This window comes from Mytilus edulis, chromosome 9 (genome assembly GCF_963676685.1).
Source record: "Mytilus edulis chromosome 9, xbMytEdul2.2, whole genome shotgun sequence".
In the NCBI taxonomy this organism is placed as follows: domain Eukaryota; kingdom Metazoa; phylum Mollusca; class Bivalvia; order Mytilida; family Mytilidae; genus Mytilus; species Mytilus edulis.
The window spans coordinates 1,536,058-1,551,380 of NC_092352.1; the positions used below are offsets into that span (position 1 = coordinate 1,536,058).

The 15,323-nt window shown below is 35.1% G+C and overlaps 1 protein-coding gene across 2 annotated transcripts in view; it reads right to left on the minus strand.

Annotated features, from left to right (window-relative positions):
* The window catches only part of LOC139487436 (fibrillin-2-like), a 108,108-nt gene that overhangs the window by 77,815 nt on the left and 14,970 nt on the right, over positions 1-15,323 (minus strand). For both annotated transcript variants that reach the window (XM_071272216.1, XM_071272217.1), the window contains exons 6-8: positions 10,496-10,703; positions 9,481-9,585; positions 8,713-8,834 (exon numbers count right to left, since the gene is read on the minus strand). In XM_071272216.1, coding sequence (XP_071128317.1) covers positions 8,713-8,834; positions 9,481-9,585; positions 10,496-10,703 — 435 coding nt within the window. The remainder of the gene's footprint in view (positions 1-8,712; positions 8,835-9,480; positions 9,586-10,495; positions 10,704-15,323) is intronic.

Below are 15,323 nucleotides of genomic sequence, written 5' to 3' on the forward strand. Positions count from 1 at the left end.
GACGTAAGGTATTCGGATTTCCATCTTTTCCAGAAATGTTGAATCAATTGCGTTTGTCTGTATACACTTTTATTAAGATCTTTATGTCCCATGTAAGTCGGGTCTAGGATATTCTCAATTTCTGATTGCGGGTATGGTAATGTTGAAATGCGCCTTCCGTATAGTAGATGAGACGGAGTTAAAGCTTCACAGTCTTTGATATCGGACGATGGATATGTTAGCGGTCTGTCATTTAAGATAGTTTCTATTTCCGTAACAACTGTTTGAAGTGTTTCCATGTTTACTTGGGATCGTCCAAGCACTTTCTTCAAACTTGTCTTCGTCAGAGCAATCAAGCGCTCCCAAAATCCACCATACCAAGGTGCACGTTTCGGTATGAATCTCCACTCTACACCGTGTGTTGATAAAGTATCTTTTACTATATCCGATTCACATAATCTTTTTATTTCTGCAGATCCTGCAATGAATGTAGTTGCATTGTCAGACACTAGAATTTTAGGCAAAGATTTACGGCTAACAAAGCGTCGAAATGCCTGAATAAATGAATGTTCGCTCAAGTTTGGAACTACTTCGAGGTGAACTGCTCTTGTCGATGCGCATGTAAATAAACATATATTAGCTTTCCTTAAAGTTCCTTCTAAGTTCTTTATGTATAAAGCACCTGTGTAATCGACTCATGTGAGGGTAAATGGCGAAGCTTCTTGTACTCTTATTTTCGGTAGGGGTGACGGATCCGGTTTGTTGTAAGATTTTCCCATAACTTTGCGGCAAGTTACACATTTGTTTAATAACTTCTTAACAAATTGTCGAAGTGTCGGTACCCAATACGATTGTCGTACATAAGTAAGCGTAGCATTTAGTCCAGAATGGAGTGAACGTTCGTGTGCGTCTATCACTATCAGTTTGGTAAGTGGATGATTTGCAGGTATAAGATATGGAAATTTAGTATTCTCTGAAATCGGTGCATTGTGAATCCTTCCGTTGCATCTCACAAGGCCATCGTCATCTATAAAGAGTCCTAATTGTCTTATTCTTGGATATTTCATTGTGTTTTTATTTCGTGTGTCCTGTAAACTTTTTATTTCGGCGGAATATGAAGATTTTTGGCAATCTAATATCCATGAACGCACCGCGGTATTAATATCATTTGTCGTCAAGACTCCACTTTTTCTCAGATGTTTGGTTAATCGGCAATTAGATATGAACCGATGAACGTAAGCGGGTACTCGAATCAATTTCCTGAAGGTCCCATATTTCGAAATGTCTATGATGTTACTAATACCATAGTAATCAGTATGAACGTCATTGTTTAGAAATTCCTCGTCTTCGTTTTCTCCTGTAATTGTCAATACTGCTTTACTTGTTGGAGTTATTTCTGGCCATTTTGTCCGATTCGTTAACCAATTTGGTCCTTTTTTCCAAATGACACTTTTGATGTACTGATCGGCGTCAATTCCTCGTGTTAAGAGATCTGCTGGATTGTATTCTGTAGGACAATATCTCCATTCATGTTGATTTGTAAATTCCGTTATTTCTCGCACTCGATTCGCAATAAATCGTTATAACGGTTTCGACGATTTTAACCAGTGTAATACTATGCAGCTATCCGACCAGAAAAACACATTTTTACATTCAAAAGTCGATTTTACATGTGACGCTAGTCTAGTTCCAAAAACTGCGGCCATAAGTTCTAGTTGCGGTAATGTTAGGTTTTTCACTGGCGCTACTCTGCTTTTCGCCATCACTAACGTGGTTTCGGTTCCGTTGTTCAGATATGCAGTCGCTCCATACGCTTTTGGACTCGCATTGCAAAATACATGTAGTTCAAATTGTTCCGAAGTAGAATTACCGGAGAAATAATATCTCGGAAATACGATTGGTGTCGCTTTCTCTAAGTCGCTTGCTACATTAATCCAAGTAGCCTTAAAGTTTTCCGGAACTGGTTCATCCCAATCAAGTTTACATTTCCATAGCTCCTGTATGAGCATCTTTGCTCGAATTGTTACGGGGCTGAGTATTCCAAGTGGATCGTATATTTTCGAAGAGTGTTTCAAAATCTCCCTTTTTGTTACAATGTCTCGTAGTTGAATCTCACATTTCTGGTACATCAGATCATCAGATATGCTATTCCATAACATACCAAGTACTTTTGTGTTGATGTCCTTATCTAGTACATTTTCCGTCTTAACTAGCGTGCGTATATTTTCACTGTTCGATGTCCACGATCGTAGGTTGAATCCGGCTTCCTTCATCATTGTTCTCGCTTCCTTATAATACGTATTAGCTTCATCCTCGTTCTGTAAACTTGTCAGAATGTTGTCCACGTACAAGTCTCTTTCCATCAATGTAGCTGTTGTCCTATTGTAACGTTGTAAATGTTTCAGTATCGTGGCGTTAAGCATAAACGGCGAACAATTCGCTCCGAAAAGGACGGATTTGAACCTGTAAGTCTGTAGATTACTTGTTGGGTCGGATGGGTTACTGAGCCACAAGAAACGTGTAGCGTCTCGGTCATCTTCGTTTAATCCAACATGTAAAAAGGCCTTTTCAATATCCGTTGTTATGGCGACAGGGTTGGCCCTAAATCTCATCAGGATTTTTGTCAGGTCGTTTAGTTTCGGCGGTATGTCCAAGAGGCAGTCATTCAAACTAGGCGAATTAGGCGACTGGCGGCAACTGCAGTCATAAACGATTCGGATAGGCGTAGTGCTTGATTCCTTCTGTACTGGATGATGAAAATATAGTGTATTTTTTCTTGAGTTTCAGCTGTTTCATCCACTCTCTCTATGAATCCCCTTCGTTCCTGTTCTTGTATAATGTTCCCGTACTTCTTTAACATATCAGGTTTTTTGGGTAAGTCTTTTAATGACGTTTTCTGTCCTTCTCTTCGTGACTGCTAAATTTGTAGGCAATTCATCATGATCCTGTTTCCATGGTAACCCAGCGAAATACTTATTTTCTCTGAACTCAATTGATCTGGCCTGATATGCTTTAATGTAGGCATCGTCGTCTTCGTCTAACTCCTTACTATTTATACCTATTGATTCTAAATTCCAAAATCTCTCCAAATTGTATTCTTCATCTTTGTGTGATATTAAAACATTAAACATGCTAGTTTTCGACGTGTTAGTTTTCTTACTGTATGTAGGTCCCGAAAGTAAATATCCTATCTTGGATTTCACGGCGGTCGGACTGTTTCCCCGTACACTATGGTCTTCTACAATGTCCCAGTAGTGATCTGCACCTATACTATTTATTTGTATTTAGTCCTGTAATATTATGTTGTCATTTCTATGTTATATTTAACATTGTCATTAAAGTGCGAGGTTTGGCATGCCACAAAACCAGGTTCAACCCACCATTTTTTCCTTTAAAAATGTCCTGTACCAATTCAGGAATATGGCCATTGTTATATTATAGTTCGTTTCTGTGTGTGTTACAATTTGACGTTGAGTCGTTTGTTTTCTCTTATTTTTTAGTGTAAATTGACATTGCGATAAGACGTGTCACGGTACTTGTCTATCCTAAATTCATGTATTTGGTTTTGAAGTTATATTTGTTATTCTCGTGGGATTTTATCTGATGCTTGGTCCATTTCTGTGTGTGTTAGTTACATTGTAGTGTTGTGTCGTTGTTCTCCTCTTATATTTAAGCGTTTCCGTCAGTTTTAGTTTGTTACCCCGATTTTGTTTTTGTCCATGGATTTATGAGTTTGAACAGTGGTATACTACTGTTGCCTTTATTTGATTGGCAATACGTGTCCTGCATCGGTTTTCAGATAGATTGTGTCTTTTCTAAGTGTCTCGTGTTTTTCTCTTCACCTCCAAATGTCGATAAATGTATTATCTCTGTTCCTTCTATCTGTAAATTGAGTTTATTGGCTAAGTTCTGCGTCAAAAACGATCTTTGAGCTCCTTCGTCAAAAAGAATATTCGTATCGATAAAGTGCTGATTCGAACCTACTTGAGATACGGCGGTTTTTAATAGTACATTTGATCGCGATTCTGTCGATTGAGAATACAAAATGGTAGTATCTTCTTCTGTATCATGAAGTTCATTTACGAGTTGAACGTTTGTCGATGACGGGTTTGACGGGTTGCTGCCATTGTTATCTTTCGCGTGGAAGTTTGTATGCACTGAGTTACTACTCCCGTTTCTATGGTTTACCTCATTCACTGGTTTTATGTTGTTTGTTGGACGTGCATTACACAAGCTTGTATGGTGTTTCTTACCACAATTTCTACATGTGTGTTTAGATTTACAGTCATTTATTCTGTGTTTACCGAGGCAGTTAAAGCATAACTTATCACTTTTTACTATCATCATACGGGATTCTGTGTCGGTTATTTTACTGCACTGGGTAGGTGCGTGTATTTCATGACAAAACACACAAGGTCTTGTCTCAATATTCTTGAAAGATTTGGACTTTGCCGATTTCGCTCCGGCAAAGAAAGACGATGTTGTGGGCAAATGGTTTGTCGACTCTATCTCTTGTCCTGCGTCTATTATATTAATTTCATCTAAAATGCTTTTACAGAGGTCCCATAATACCCAAGTTTGTATTCTATGTTCTCGCGCGAGATGTTGTCTGACTTCCCCGGGTAATTTCTTCATAATCATTGGAACAAGCAGAGTACCATATGTTTCTTGTGTCTGACCTAAAGCTTCTAATCCCCTGACGTAACTTTCCATTTTATCGTAAAAACTTCGTAAGCTTGTTAGATGATTTCTGGGCGAAGGGATTTCTAATAATGCCTGCATGTATGCATTTATGATTTTGTCTTGTTGACCGAACCTCTCTTTTAATAAATTTACGGCTTCATCGTTGTTTACATTTGTTAGTGCGAACCCTGCTATAGAATCTAGTGCTTCATGTTCTAGCTGTGCTTTCAGGTAATTGAATTTTAGTACATTTGTAAGTGACAAGTTAAGGTGTACGGCCGACTCATATGAGTCCCAGAAAGTTTGCCATTCTAAGATGTTGCCTGAGAATATTGGAAGCGAAAGTTTTGGTAGGCGGTGACTACTAGCTGACGAAAATGTACTTTGCTGTGTGTTGAACGTATGACTGGCTTGTACAGACGGGTTCTCAAACGACTGTGCGTTGTGTGGGTTGGCTATGTTGTGCGTTGGAACAAACGGTATAGTTTCTGGATTTAAGGTGTGGGTTGTTATATGTGAATCAATATGACGGGACTGTGGTGTTTGGACATTTTGTATGAACTTACGTATGTGGCGAATCTTCGTTTCCATATCCACTGAATATTCATCTGAATCTATTATCTCATTTTCCACATTTTCCGGTTCTGTTAACTTTAGAAATTGTTTGTTTAAGTCCTCAAACAATGTTTGGTTTTGCACTAGTTTTCCGAGTGTTGCAATAACTTCTTCTTCGTCGAAATTCGAATTTTCCTTGGCTTCATCTAATCTTCGGAATAATCTGGTAACAGCGCTTCTGTTCCCCGATCGGACTGATTTCAATTTTACGAGATCCATTGGTCAAGGCACCATAAATATAGATGATAGTTCAGGCAACGATATTACAACAACTGTTCAGCTATTACATTTAATATACAAGTACGTATTTCCGCCCAAGGCGACGTCACTGACAATAATGATTTTTGGTATGTGAGTTAACCATGATGAGTTACAGATCAAGTTTAAGTTTCGTTCTGCTCCACTAATTTTTGCCGAAATTTCGGGCTTTGGACTTTATGAAATTGTTGAAAATCACAGTTATACAGAATTTTTTTCTAAACGCCTTCAGATATTGGCCTAATTTTTGGTATGTGAGTTAATCATGATGAGTAAAAGGTCAAGTGTAAGCTTCGTTCCGCTCAACCAATTTTTGACGAAAATACGGGCTTTGGACTTTGAGAAATTGTTGAAAATCACAGTTATACGGACTTTTTTTCTAAACGCCTTCAGATCAGGGGCTGTATTTTGGTATGAAATTTAACTATTAGGAGTTACAGATCAAGTGTAAGTTTGGTTCAGCTCCACTAATTTTTGACGAAATTACGGGCTTTGGATTTTGAGAAATTGTTAAAAATCACAGTTATACGCTTTTTTTCTACACGCCTTCAGCAATGTTCAGATTTTTAGTATGTGAGTTAACCATGATGAGTTATAGGTCAAGCTTAAGTTTCGTTCCGCTCCGTTAATTTTCGCTGAAATTACGGGCTTTGGATTTTCATAAATTATTGAAAATCACAGTTATACGGATTTTTTCTCTATTCCCCTCCAGATTTTGAGCTGATTTTTTATATGAAAGACTACCATCCTGTTTGTGTCCACATGCCTGTATATTGAAATTGCAGATTTTTCAACTTTTTGGGACGGGGCCATTTGTGTCACTTTGACACATCTAGTTTTAACTATTTGACAACTCCAAACATTAACCAATGTTATTCATGTGACAGATTTGGATCGTGTATATATATTTGTAGCTTTTAAGACACCTGAAAGTAAGTCAGCAGTAGTTTAAATTTATTATTTGTCAACAGTCAACACCACAACATTTAGTTATGTTTAATAATCTAGCAAAATTGGAATAAAAGGCATAAGTAGCACAGACAGAATCAAAAACAGCAGGCATGCCATGCAGAGTTTTGAAATTACCCTGGGAATTTTGCTTAAACAGAACCATACTATCTGTTTCTATAAAAACAAATAATGCAATTCTATTTTGGAATTTATATAGTATGAAAAAAAATCACAAAAATACTGAACTCCGGGAAAATTCAATGCGGAAAGTCGCGAATCAAATGGAAAAATCAAAGGATAAAACACTTCAAACGAATGGACAACAACTGTTTTATGATTTGATATTTGAATTGAACCTAGTTTTATAGCACTGAACCTCTCACTTTTATTACAGTCGCATCATATTCCGTAATTTTAACAACGAACATAGTCGGTAAAATAGTCAAAATAAAGTTACAGCAGTCATGCAAAATGCAAACGTCACAAAAAAAGAAATTTTGTCGTTCAATGTCTATTCAAAACCATTATAATTTCACATGGAGAATGATGCTATGCCAGGTGATAAAATCAAAAGTAATGTTAGAAACAATTACAGAAACAGACCGAGATAATAAATTATCCAACAGGTCTTTAGAATTTTTAAGAATCCATTATATGGTTAATACTACTACGTGAATGAAATATTTTTGTCGTTTTTCGTCCAAAGTATTTTCAAATTTATAAACGAATTATAACATATTGGCATATAAAAGAACAATAACCCAATGCCGTGGTCTTTAAACGTATCGAGTCAAGTTATAAGAAACAAGGAAACACAAAAAGTCGCATAGACAAACGACACAAGCAAAAAATGAAAGATAATACACATTGACGGGATGTATAAGTACTGAGCCACGTCAAATAGATATCACATATAACAGACCAAACAGTAAAAGTAATATAAATAATTCAACATAGACAAATAAAAGAACAATACTGCATGTAGTTAAGATTATAAAGAACGTCAGTAAGCATAATCTATACGTCAATACCATCATGCATGTTTTGTGAAGTTGATACGGAATATTTATCAACCAGGTCTTGGTACCTCCCGTTGAAGGATCTTCTATTAAAATTGGCCATGATGACAGTGGACAATATTATGTAAAAAGCAGAAATAATTTATATTGTAATAACAGGGACTTTCTATCTAACGAAATAGTAATACTGTTCCTAAAATTGAAAAAAGGTCGACATACAGTCAATCTTCGTAATCCCTTTTTGTTTTTAGGAGAAGAAGATGAATTTCAATTCACTATACAACTCACAAAATTAAATACAAATAGAGATTAATTATGTTCTACAATTAACGAAGAGTTCCCTGTTTATAGATAGGACAAAAAAAGCAAGAATTTTTTCGAGACACCGTCGCCAAATCCTCTCCTATGTGCAAAAACCTGTATCGCTTAGCTAATGCCGGTGTCACACATTGGCGTATAGACCAGCGTGCACCAAACGTACATAGAACCATAAGTTGCATAAGTTTGAAGTACGTCGCTATACAAAGGTATACTCTTGATGAACGCTACAACTCGAGGAAATTTTTAAGCAGCATAAACATTTTCATTTAGCTCAAGCGTGTGTCTAGCGTATACATGTACGCTACATGCACGTAATATACACGCTACAAGCGCGTTGAAAATGCTACAGATAAGTTGAGACACGTTTAGGGCACGTTGTATACGCTTCAAGGTCGTTCGACTTTAACTAAAACGTATGCGGGTGTGTTTGTAACAAACACCCCAAAATAGAACGTCAAAGATACGACCGGGACGCGTCTCAAATACGTCCAAAAATTGTTTTTCCTTCGTAGCTTGCATTCCATCTACGTAAGACAAAAGCCAGCCATACACCAACATACGTTTTTTGAACGCCCAAAAATCGCTTAGATACGCTTTGCGTACGCCCAATACACGCTTAAAGCTCGTTGTGCACACGTTACAGATATGATTGACAGGTTGAATGCATCCAAAATTATAAGCATGTTGGCAACGTACATGATTTTTTTAACACGCTCGGCGTACTTCGAAGCTATACGCTGATGTGTGACGTCGGTATAAGCAAACATTGAAACAACTAGGGAATAAAAAGGAACACGGTTCAAAAATTTAGAAAAAAAAAGCAGTAAAAAAATTGAGTTTGCTGATCTGCATATGATTTGAAATGTGTAGAATAGTATAAACTTACTGTCAAGTAGTTGTAACTTTCACCCAAGAAAGGAATTGATGTGAAACATCTTAAGTTATTAGTTGATACGTCATCTCCATACAGTCGTGAATCACCAGTTGGTTCACCGAATGCTATAAATTCTGGAATATTTTTATACATGTTTTCTAAACATCACACAACAACATGTATACATTAACATATAAGAGTCAGGATGACGGTTTGATGATAAACAGTACTAGTAACCTCTTTGAATCCTTTTTGTTCTGATAACAGGACGGTATGTTGATGTCTATAATTGTTGTTTCTTACATGTATGTATATTCTCTGATTCAAAGATAAGCATACTGATAGATGCAAAAAGATTGTAACTCTAGATTTATAAGATCTATTGATTGATTTATGACTTTTGCAGATTTACTGGGGCATGAAAAAATATGTTAATAGTATAAGTCTATCATCATGAATCATTGTTTATTGTACAACAAATATGAATATCGCCAGAATATCCGTTGTGTACGTTAGTGATCTTATTTCACATTGTTTTCAGCTGTTGTTTTTGTAAAGTACAATGAACGTATTTGTTTCTGAAATTTTGAATTTAGAGTAATATTCCTCCTCTAAATACAGTGCGAAATCACTTGTATCAATGTTGAACATTTATATTTGTCTACGACCTAATTTCGTTTTTCGATCAAACCAAAGAAATGCACGTCTGTCATGTTTTTTTTTTAACAAACTGGTATATGTGTCTATAATCAAATATAAATTTTAAAAACAATATCATACCTGAGGAACGTTCTGCAGCTGATGTTGTATGTGTTATGGTTGTTGTTTGTGTAGACGTTGTTGGTGTCACAGGGTTAAGTGACATAAAGTATACACCATTAACACCTGCAATAGAATTTAAAATATATGATTCCATCAATTACAGTTGAAAATATATTTGTTCTTTAGATTGCTTATTAGAATACAAAATGTTTCAACGATTTTAAAGGCATTTATGTATCTCAGCTGATAAAACAGACATTGATATGCATGGTCATTATCCTACTTAAGTGACCTTTTTGTAAACTTTTCAATGGTTTCTACTCCAAGAATAGTTTACCTTAAAGTTTGCTGTTTTGGCAAAACCTTTTGTAACTTTGGGTTCTCTATGCTCTTCATCTTAGTTCATTTTATTCTGCTTTTAACTTTTTTATTTGCTTGTTTTTTATGAGTAATCCAAAGACAAAACGTTGGTCTAGCATACAAAATTTTATTTCTGGTATCAACGAGTTTGTTTAATTATTTTAATAAAAGAAGGTTTGTGGTATTACGCATCATCAGAAGGTTTGTCAGTATACATGATGTCTTGATTTGTCATCTCTAGAGAACAAAAACCTTCAGATATACAGAGTTTATCGTATGTCATATATGCCAGCTTCATGATTAAATTCCTAAATGGTTTGGTTTTTCAACTGTCATGATTCTAGAGTTACAGATAAGTTTTATTGAGACAAAATGCAATTTTAGTGTACAATATTAGATGCTCAGTATCTTTCTTTGAGTTTAATATATTGAAAACTTGAAGACACTTAGGTTGCAAACCACTGAGGCTTACATATTCATATGCATATATACATTTCGTCAAACATTTTGGAACATATTAATTTGTTAAGATAACATAGAACTATCATTAATAAGGGTATGATTATTCGTTAAACATTATTTGTGCGTTTAAATACAAGTATTAAACATGTCAAATGCGACAGTTTTCCTGTTTTCCTGGCATTGATATTTTAAATTGTCATTATATACCCACCATCAAATGTGTTCCCTTTTAATTCACTAACGTTAAAGGCACTTTCTGTGAATGAGTATATACTTGATAAAGTTCCACCTAGTCCAGAATATCCTATAGCACATTGTCTGCCAACAGGTGGAGACAGGATACTGACATCCTTAAACAAGGAGTAAGCATAGGTCTTTGCACCATTTGTTGCCAAAATAAATTGAAATGTTACAGTGTTCTAGAAAGAAAAAAAGAACTTAATTGAATGTATATGAAACTACATTTAAACACCATATTTCCCCTGAATGACAATATTTATATACAGATACTATCAGCATTATGGGTACCAAGGTATCATTTATCATTTTAACTTGATTTAAAACAATTTCCATAGTAGATCTAAGGACCTAATACTTAATGTCTAAAAGAAGGGCTGAAGATAGCAGAGGGAAAGTCAAACTCATAGATCGAATATAAACAGGCAACGTCATTGCTAAAAAGGAAATGACAAACACACAAATAACAGGACACAAGACACAACATAGAAAACTATTGACTTAGAAAGACGCATCTCGTCAAAAAATGAGATGGTCTCAGGTGCTCTGGAAGATTCTGCTCCACGTGTGGCAACCGTCGTGTTGCTATATATATATATATAAAAAGTTTAGTTGAACATATGTACTAAGTTTCAAATTTTTTTGACTTCAACTTAATCAAAAACTACCTTCACCAAAAACTTTAACCTGAAGCGAGACAGACAGACTGACGAACGAAAGAATAAAAATATCATTTCTCCTAATAGCTGAAAGCAAAAGGTATATTGCATTTTATATTCGCATTAAAATAAATCATGAGAGGGTATATAATATAAAAATACAGATAGCATAGACTTTAATAGTTGTTTCAAGCAAAGTTTTTATCGTAGGTTTATGAAATTTTTGTAAATTTACCTTTTTCTTTTCTTTTTTTTTTCCTTTTTTTCAGTATTTATTACATTTTAACCTAATGTTATCAAAATCAGCAAGTGTCAAAACAGATAGAATATAACAAACAATAAGCAATTAAACATCTTGAACATATACATGTACTAAAAATAAGAGATAGGTATAAAACAATATAGGCGAGCGCCAAAACAATGATTCGGAGGTTTTTAATGCACCTACCTCACACACGGCTATATGATATATCATTTGAAAGGTCTTTAATAGTACTATTAGAATTGCCTGGTCGTCAAATTGGGAAATGGTCACAATTTTCTAAAAACGGCAAAAAAGGGGGAAAAATATAAGTCATAATTTGACGATATTGTTCGAAAAATGCAGTTTAAAAAAATAATTCATCTGCAAAATAAGATGAAATATATCATTTAATGAACTATAGTCTATCTTATTTTTGTTTCTGAAATAAAATTTAAAAAAAAAAGTGGTTAAAATGAAAACATCTCGGATTTTTGTGAAGATCATAAGTTTTACAGGTATTGACGCAAAACGCTCGGTAATATTTAATTTTGCACCGAAAACACACAAATTATATTGATTTTATATTAATAACATATATAACTAGTTTTATAAGTTATAATGTCTCTCCTAGCATGTTTTTTATACCGACAAAATATTGATAAAACTATATTAAAACACAACGTAAAACTGCTTTAATGCGCACGTTTACTATGTTTACAGGACAGTTAAAAATCTATGTTATTTTGGTCTCCTGTTAGTTCGACAAATATAAATACATTATGAATTAATTGTCTTAAGCATGCCAACCACGTCAAGGTCGCAGATCAAAAGAAAGGGAGTTTTTTTTTCTTTTTTTTTCTAAAAATAATTTTCAACTACCATTTTTATCGCATACGGAATTTCAGTACACAACCATTTATTTCAACTGGTAGAGTAATTACAAAAACTCAAAATTGATAATAATATACATATTTACATTGAATAACAGTGAAGCAAATTACACTTTATGTTGCCCCTTTGCTCAAATGCTCTTTCGCTATTAGTCACTGGTATCGTTTTCATATTCATCATCGTCATTCATTTGATCTTCGAGGTCGATGTCCTCTTTACAATATATATTTTGGCAGGTATCACTACCCTGACATGGACAAAGCTCAGAGGAAGACATCTGCTGCTCTCGGCAAATACATGACGTGCTACATATATATTTCCCCTTGCAAGAAAATAGTAAATCTTGCAGGAAATCGGACGTCATCATGCCGAAAAAGTAGACTGGATCCGGGCAAGGTGAACTCTTCTTCCATCCGTATTCATAAGGAGACAAATGATTAGGGTGATCGAGATGTGAGGACATCCATATTTTTGTTTGAAGACATGCAACATGTTCCTTGAATGCAGGTTCGCTTGGTGGCAATCGCAACAAACTTGTGTCTTTGCATGTTGCAAGTTTAACACATAACTTCTTTAAGTCAACATATCATGAAGCGAATTTGTCTTTTGGGTTATACAAGCTTGAAATAAGCTCTCTGGCTGCTGACACTGATGAGGAAAAAATCGTGTCAAAGTTTTGGAGATTTGTAAACTTACTCGGAGATTTTCTTATCAACTTGAATACAGTCTTTTTGCCGAAAATAAATATGGCGGTAGTGGTTTCACAACCAGGTAAAGCATGAACTACTGGGAGAATGTTAGCTAGTAAAAGTGAAAGAGATTTACTTAATTCATGGATTGGTATGTACCTTCTACAGTCCCTAAGAGAATTAGTTGACTCCGTCAAAAAACACATTTGTTCAGTCGACACAAGAACCTTGAAATAATGAACACAGAGCACAAGCACATCTGTATCGGAACACTTGATTATGATTCGTCCCCTTATGTTCAACTGCTGAAAGATTTTATCAGAGTGTATAACATGAAGCAAGATTCTTGTTTCTGCTTCTTCGTGCAAATAGAAAAGGTCTGGGAGAGCGATTACATGCTAATTAGAGAGTTGTTGCACTATTTCTGGATTGGAAAATGCACCGGCAAGAACCAATTATTTTCCTCCTTGAACATATGAGACAAATTTCTGCTCAGATAATCACCAAGGAAAGTAATCAGAGCTTGATTGATTTTGTTGCCTGATAGAAATTTTGTCCAGTCTGGAACAGTTCGGCCTTCAGCGATTTGATCAACTTTTGGCGTAGTTGTTGTTGCCAATCGTCTATGTCGCTCTACTGATTTTATGTAATGTTCAGTGTCATAGCGATCGAAGACATCAACAACCTTGTTTGTACCTGCATAATGTAAGATTTGGTCAAATCTCAGAATGTGGACATCCTTTTAAAATCAAATGACTGAACTAAGTTCATGCTATCTATTATTAGTACGGTAACACTGTGGTCGAATGGAGGAATGTAAGGGACTGCATGATCCTACTAAATTTTCCAATTCATGGGCAAGATCAGACTTATTTGTCTTCCTCATAGTTTCAACGTCATGAAATAATGCAGTGGGAATGGGACAAATTGGATAGGACAAGTCAGTTTCCACAGATACGTCATCTCTACATTTAGTAATAGATAGTGCACGTCTTAACACAAGCTTGGGATTCAAATGACCTTTTATAACTTGCCCAGATTTGCATTTTAGTTGTACTTTGGGGTTCATATCTTCAAAGGTCTTCAGCCCTGATATGTTGATGGGATGGTAAAAGCTACCTACATTGTCTGTTGATAGAGATGACTCAACAAAATATCTTCACTTTAGTTCTTCCAGTTTCAACTGATTTTAACAGTGAATATTCAATGTCGTGACTTGCAAAGAGACCAGTTGAAATGCAAATGAGCTGACGGGGGTGATTATCAACGTCAAATAGATTTGTCATATTTTCTGTTTTATAAACAATTAGGTCTTGTACATGTTTTTCATCCCTTTTCATTGCAGCTGGTTTTGCTGCATCGTGACATTGGTCATCAACCTGGACAAGACACGAACGTGCTCTCATTGCCGATGTTATCTGACTAAGCACATGCCTTGTAAGATACCATCTTATCAATGTAGCCTTCTTCCTTGTTAAACCAACAAAGCCTCTAATGTATTAACCGCACTCAAAAACAACCTAAACACATCATCTTGTCTTTTCCTTACAGCATTTATTAAGGTTGTAAAACCTCTATCAGTTGTCATACTGAGAGTCTCTTGTGTAATATTTTGACATATTAAACAGCGTTGCCAATTTATGGACATGCGACTGCGCTTCATCGGAGGTGACGCACATTTCACAGAACTTGGACACTCATCCATTATGAGAAATTATGATAATATTTAAGAATATACTATTCTACAAAATGCAGTCTGTTGCTTACATATCACATGTCAATATTGTTAGTAATGCTTAAAATGGTCTTTCGGTAACACATATACGAATATTGCTTTAGTAATATGTTAAAACACTACTTGTGTTTTGGGGCATCTCAAATGTTACCTGTGCATATTAGACACTCAATTTATATAAATTTTGAGCGTGTGGGATAAACACGATACAGATCCGGAAAACCGTTTGATAATGCAGATTTTAGAAAAGTCGTCAAACATTTATTATCAGTCATTGAGCTTTGATGTGTGTTTTTTCAAGGTATATAGAAATTCTAAAATGAAACATATGAGAGATTTAATAAGTCATTGACACTGACAATCTTAAAAAATATGGTATTTATTTTTACATTTTAGGGTTGGTCTGACAGATGCCTCTGAATTAACTATTTTTTTTATAAAATCTTCTTTTTTTTTTATTCAATGTCTTTTTAGAATGTAGTCAAAGCTATCTTAGATAAAAATGAAAAATATATTTACAACAATGCCGATATATTCAATGTTAAATGTCACCGTATAATCCAAATCATTTCGATATGTCTGTG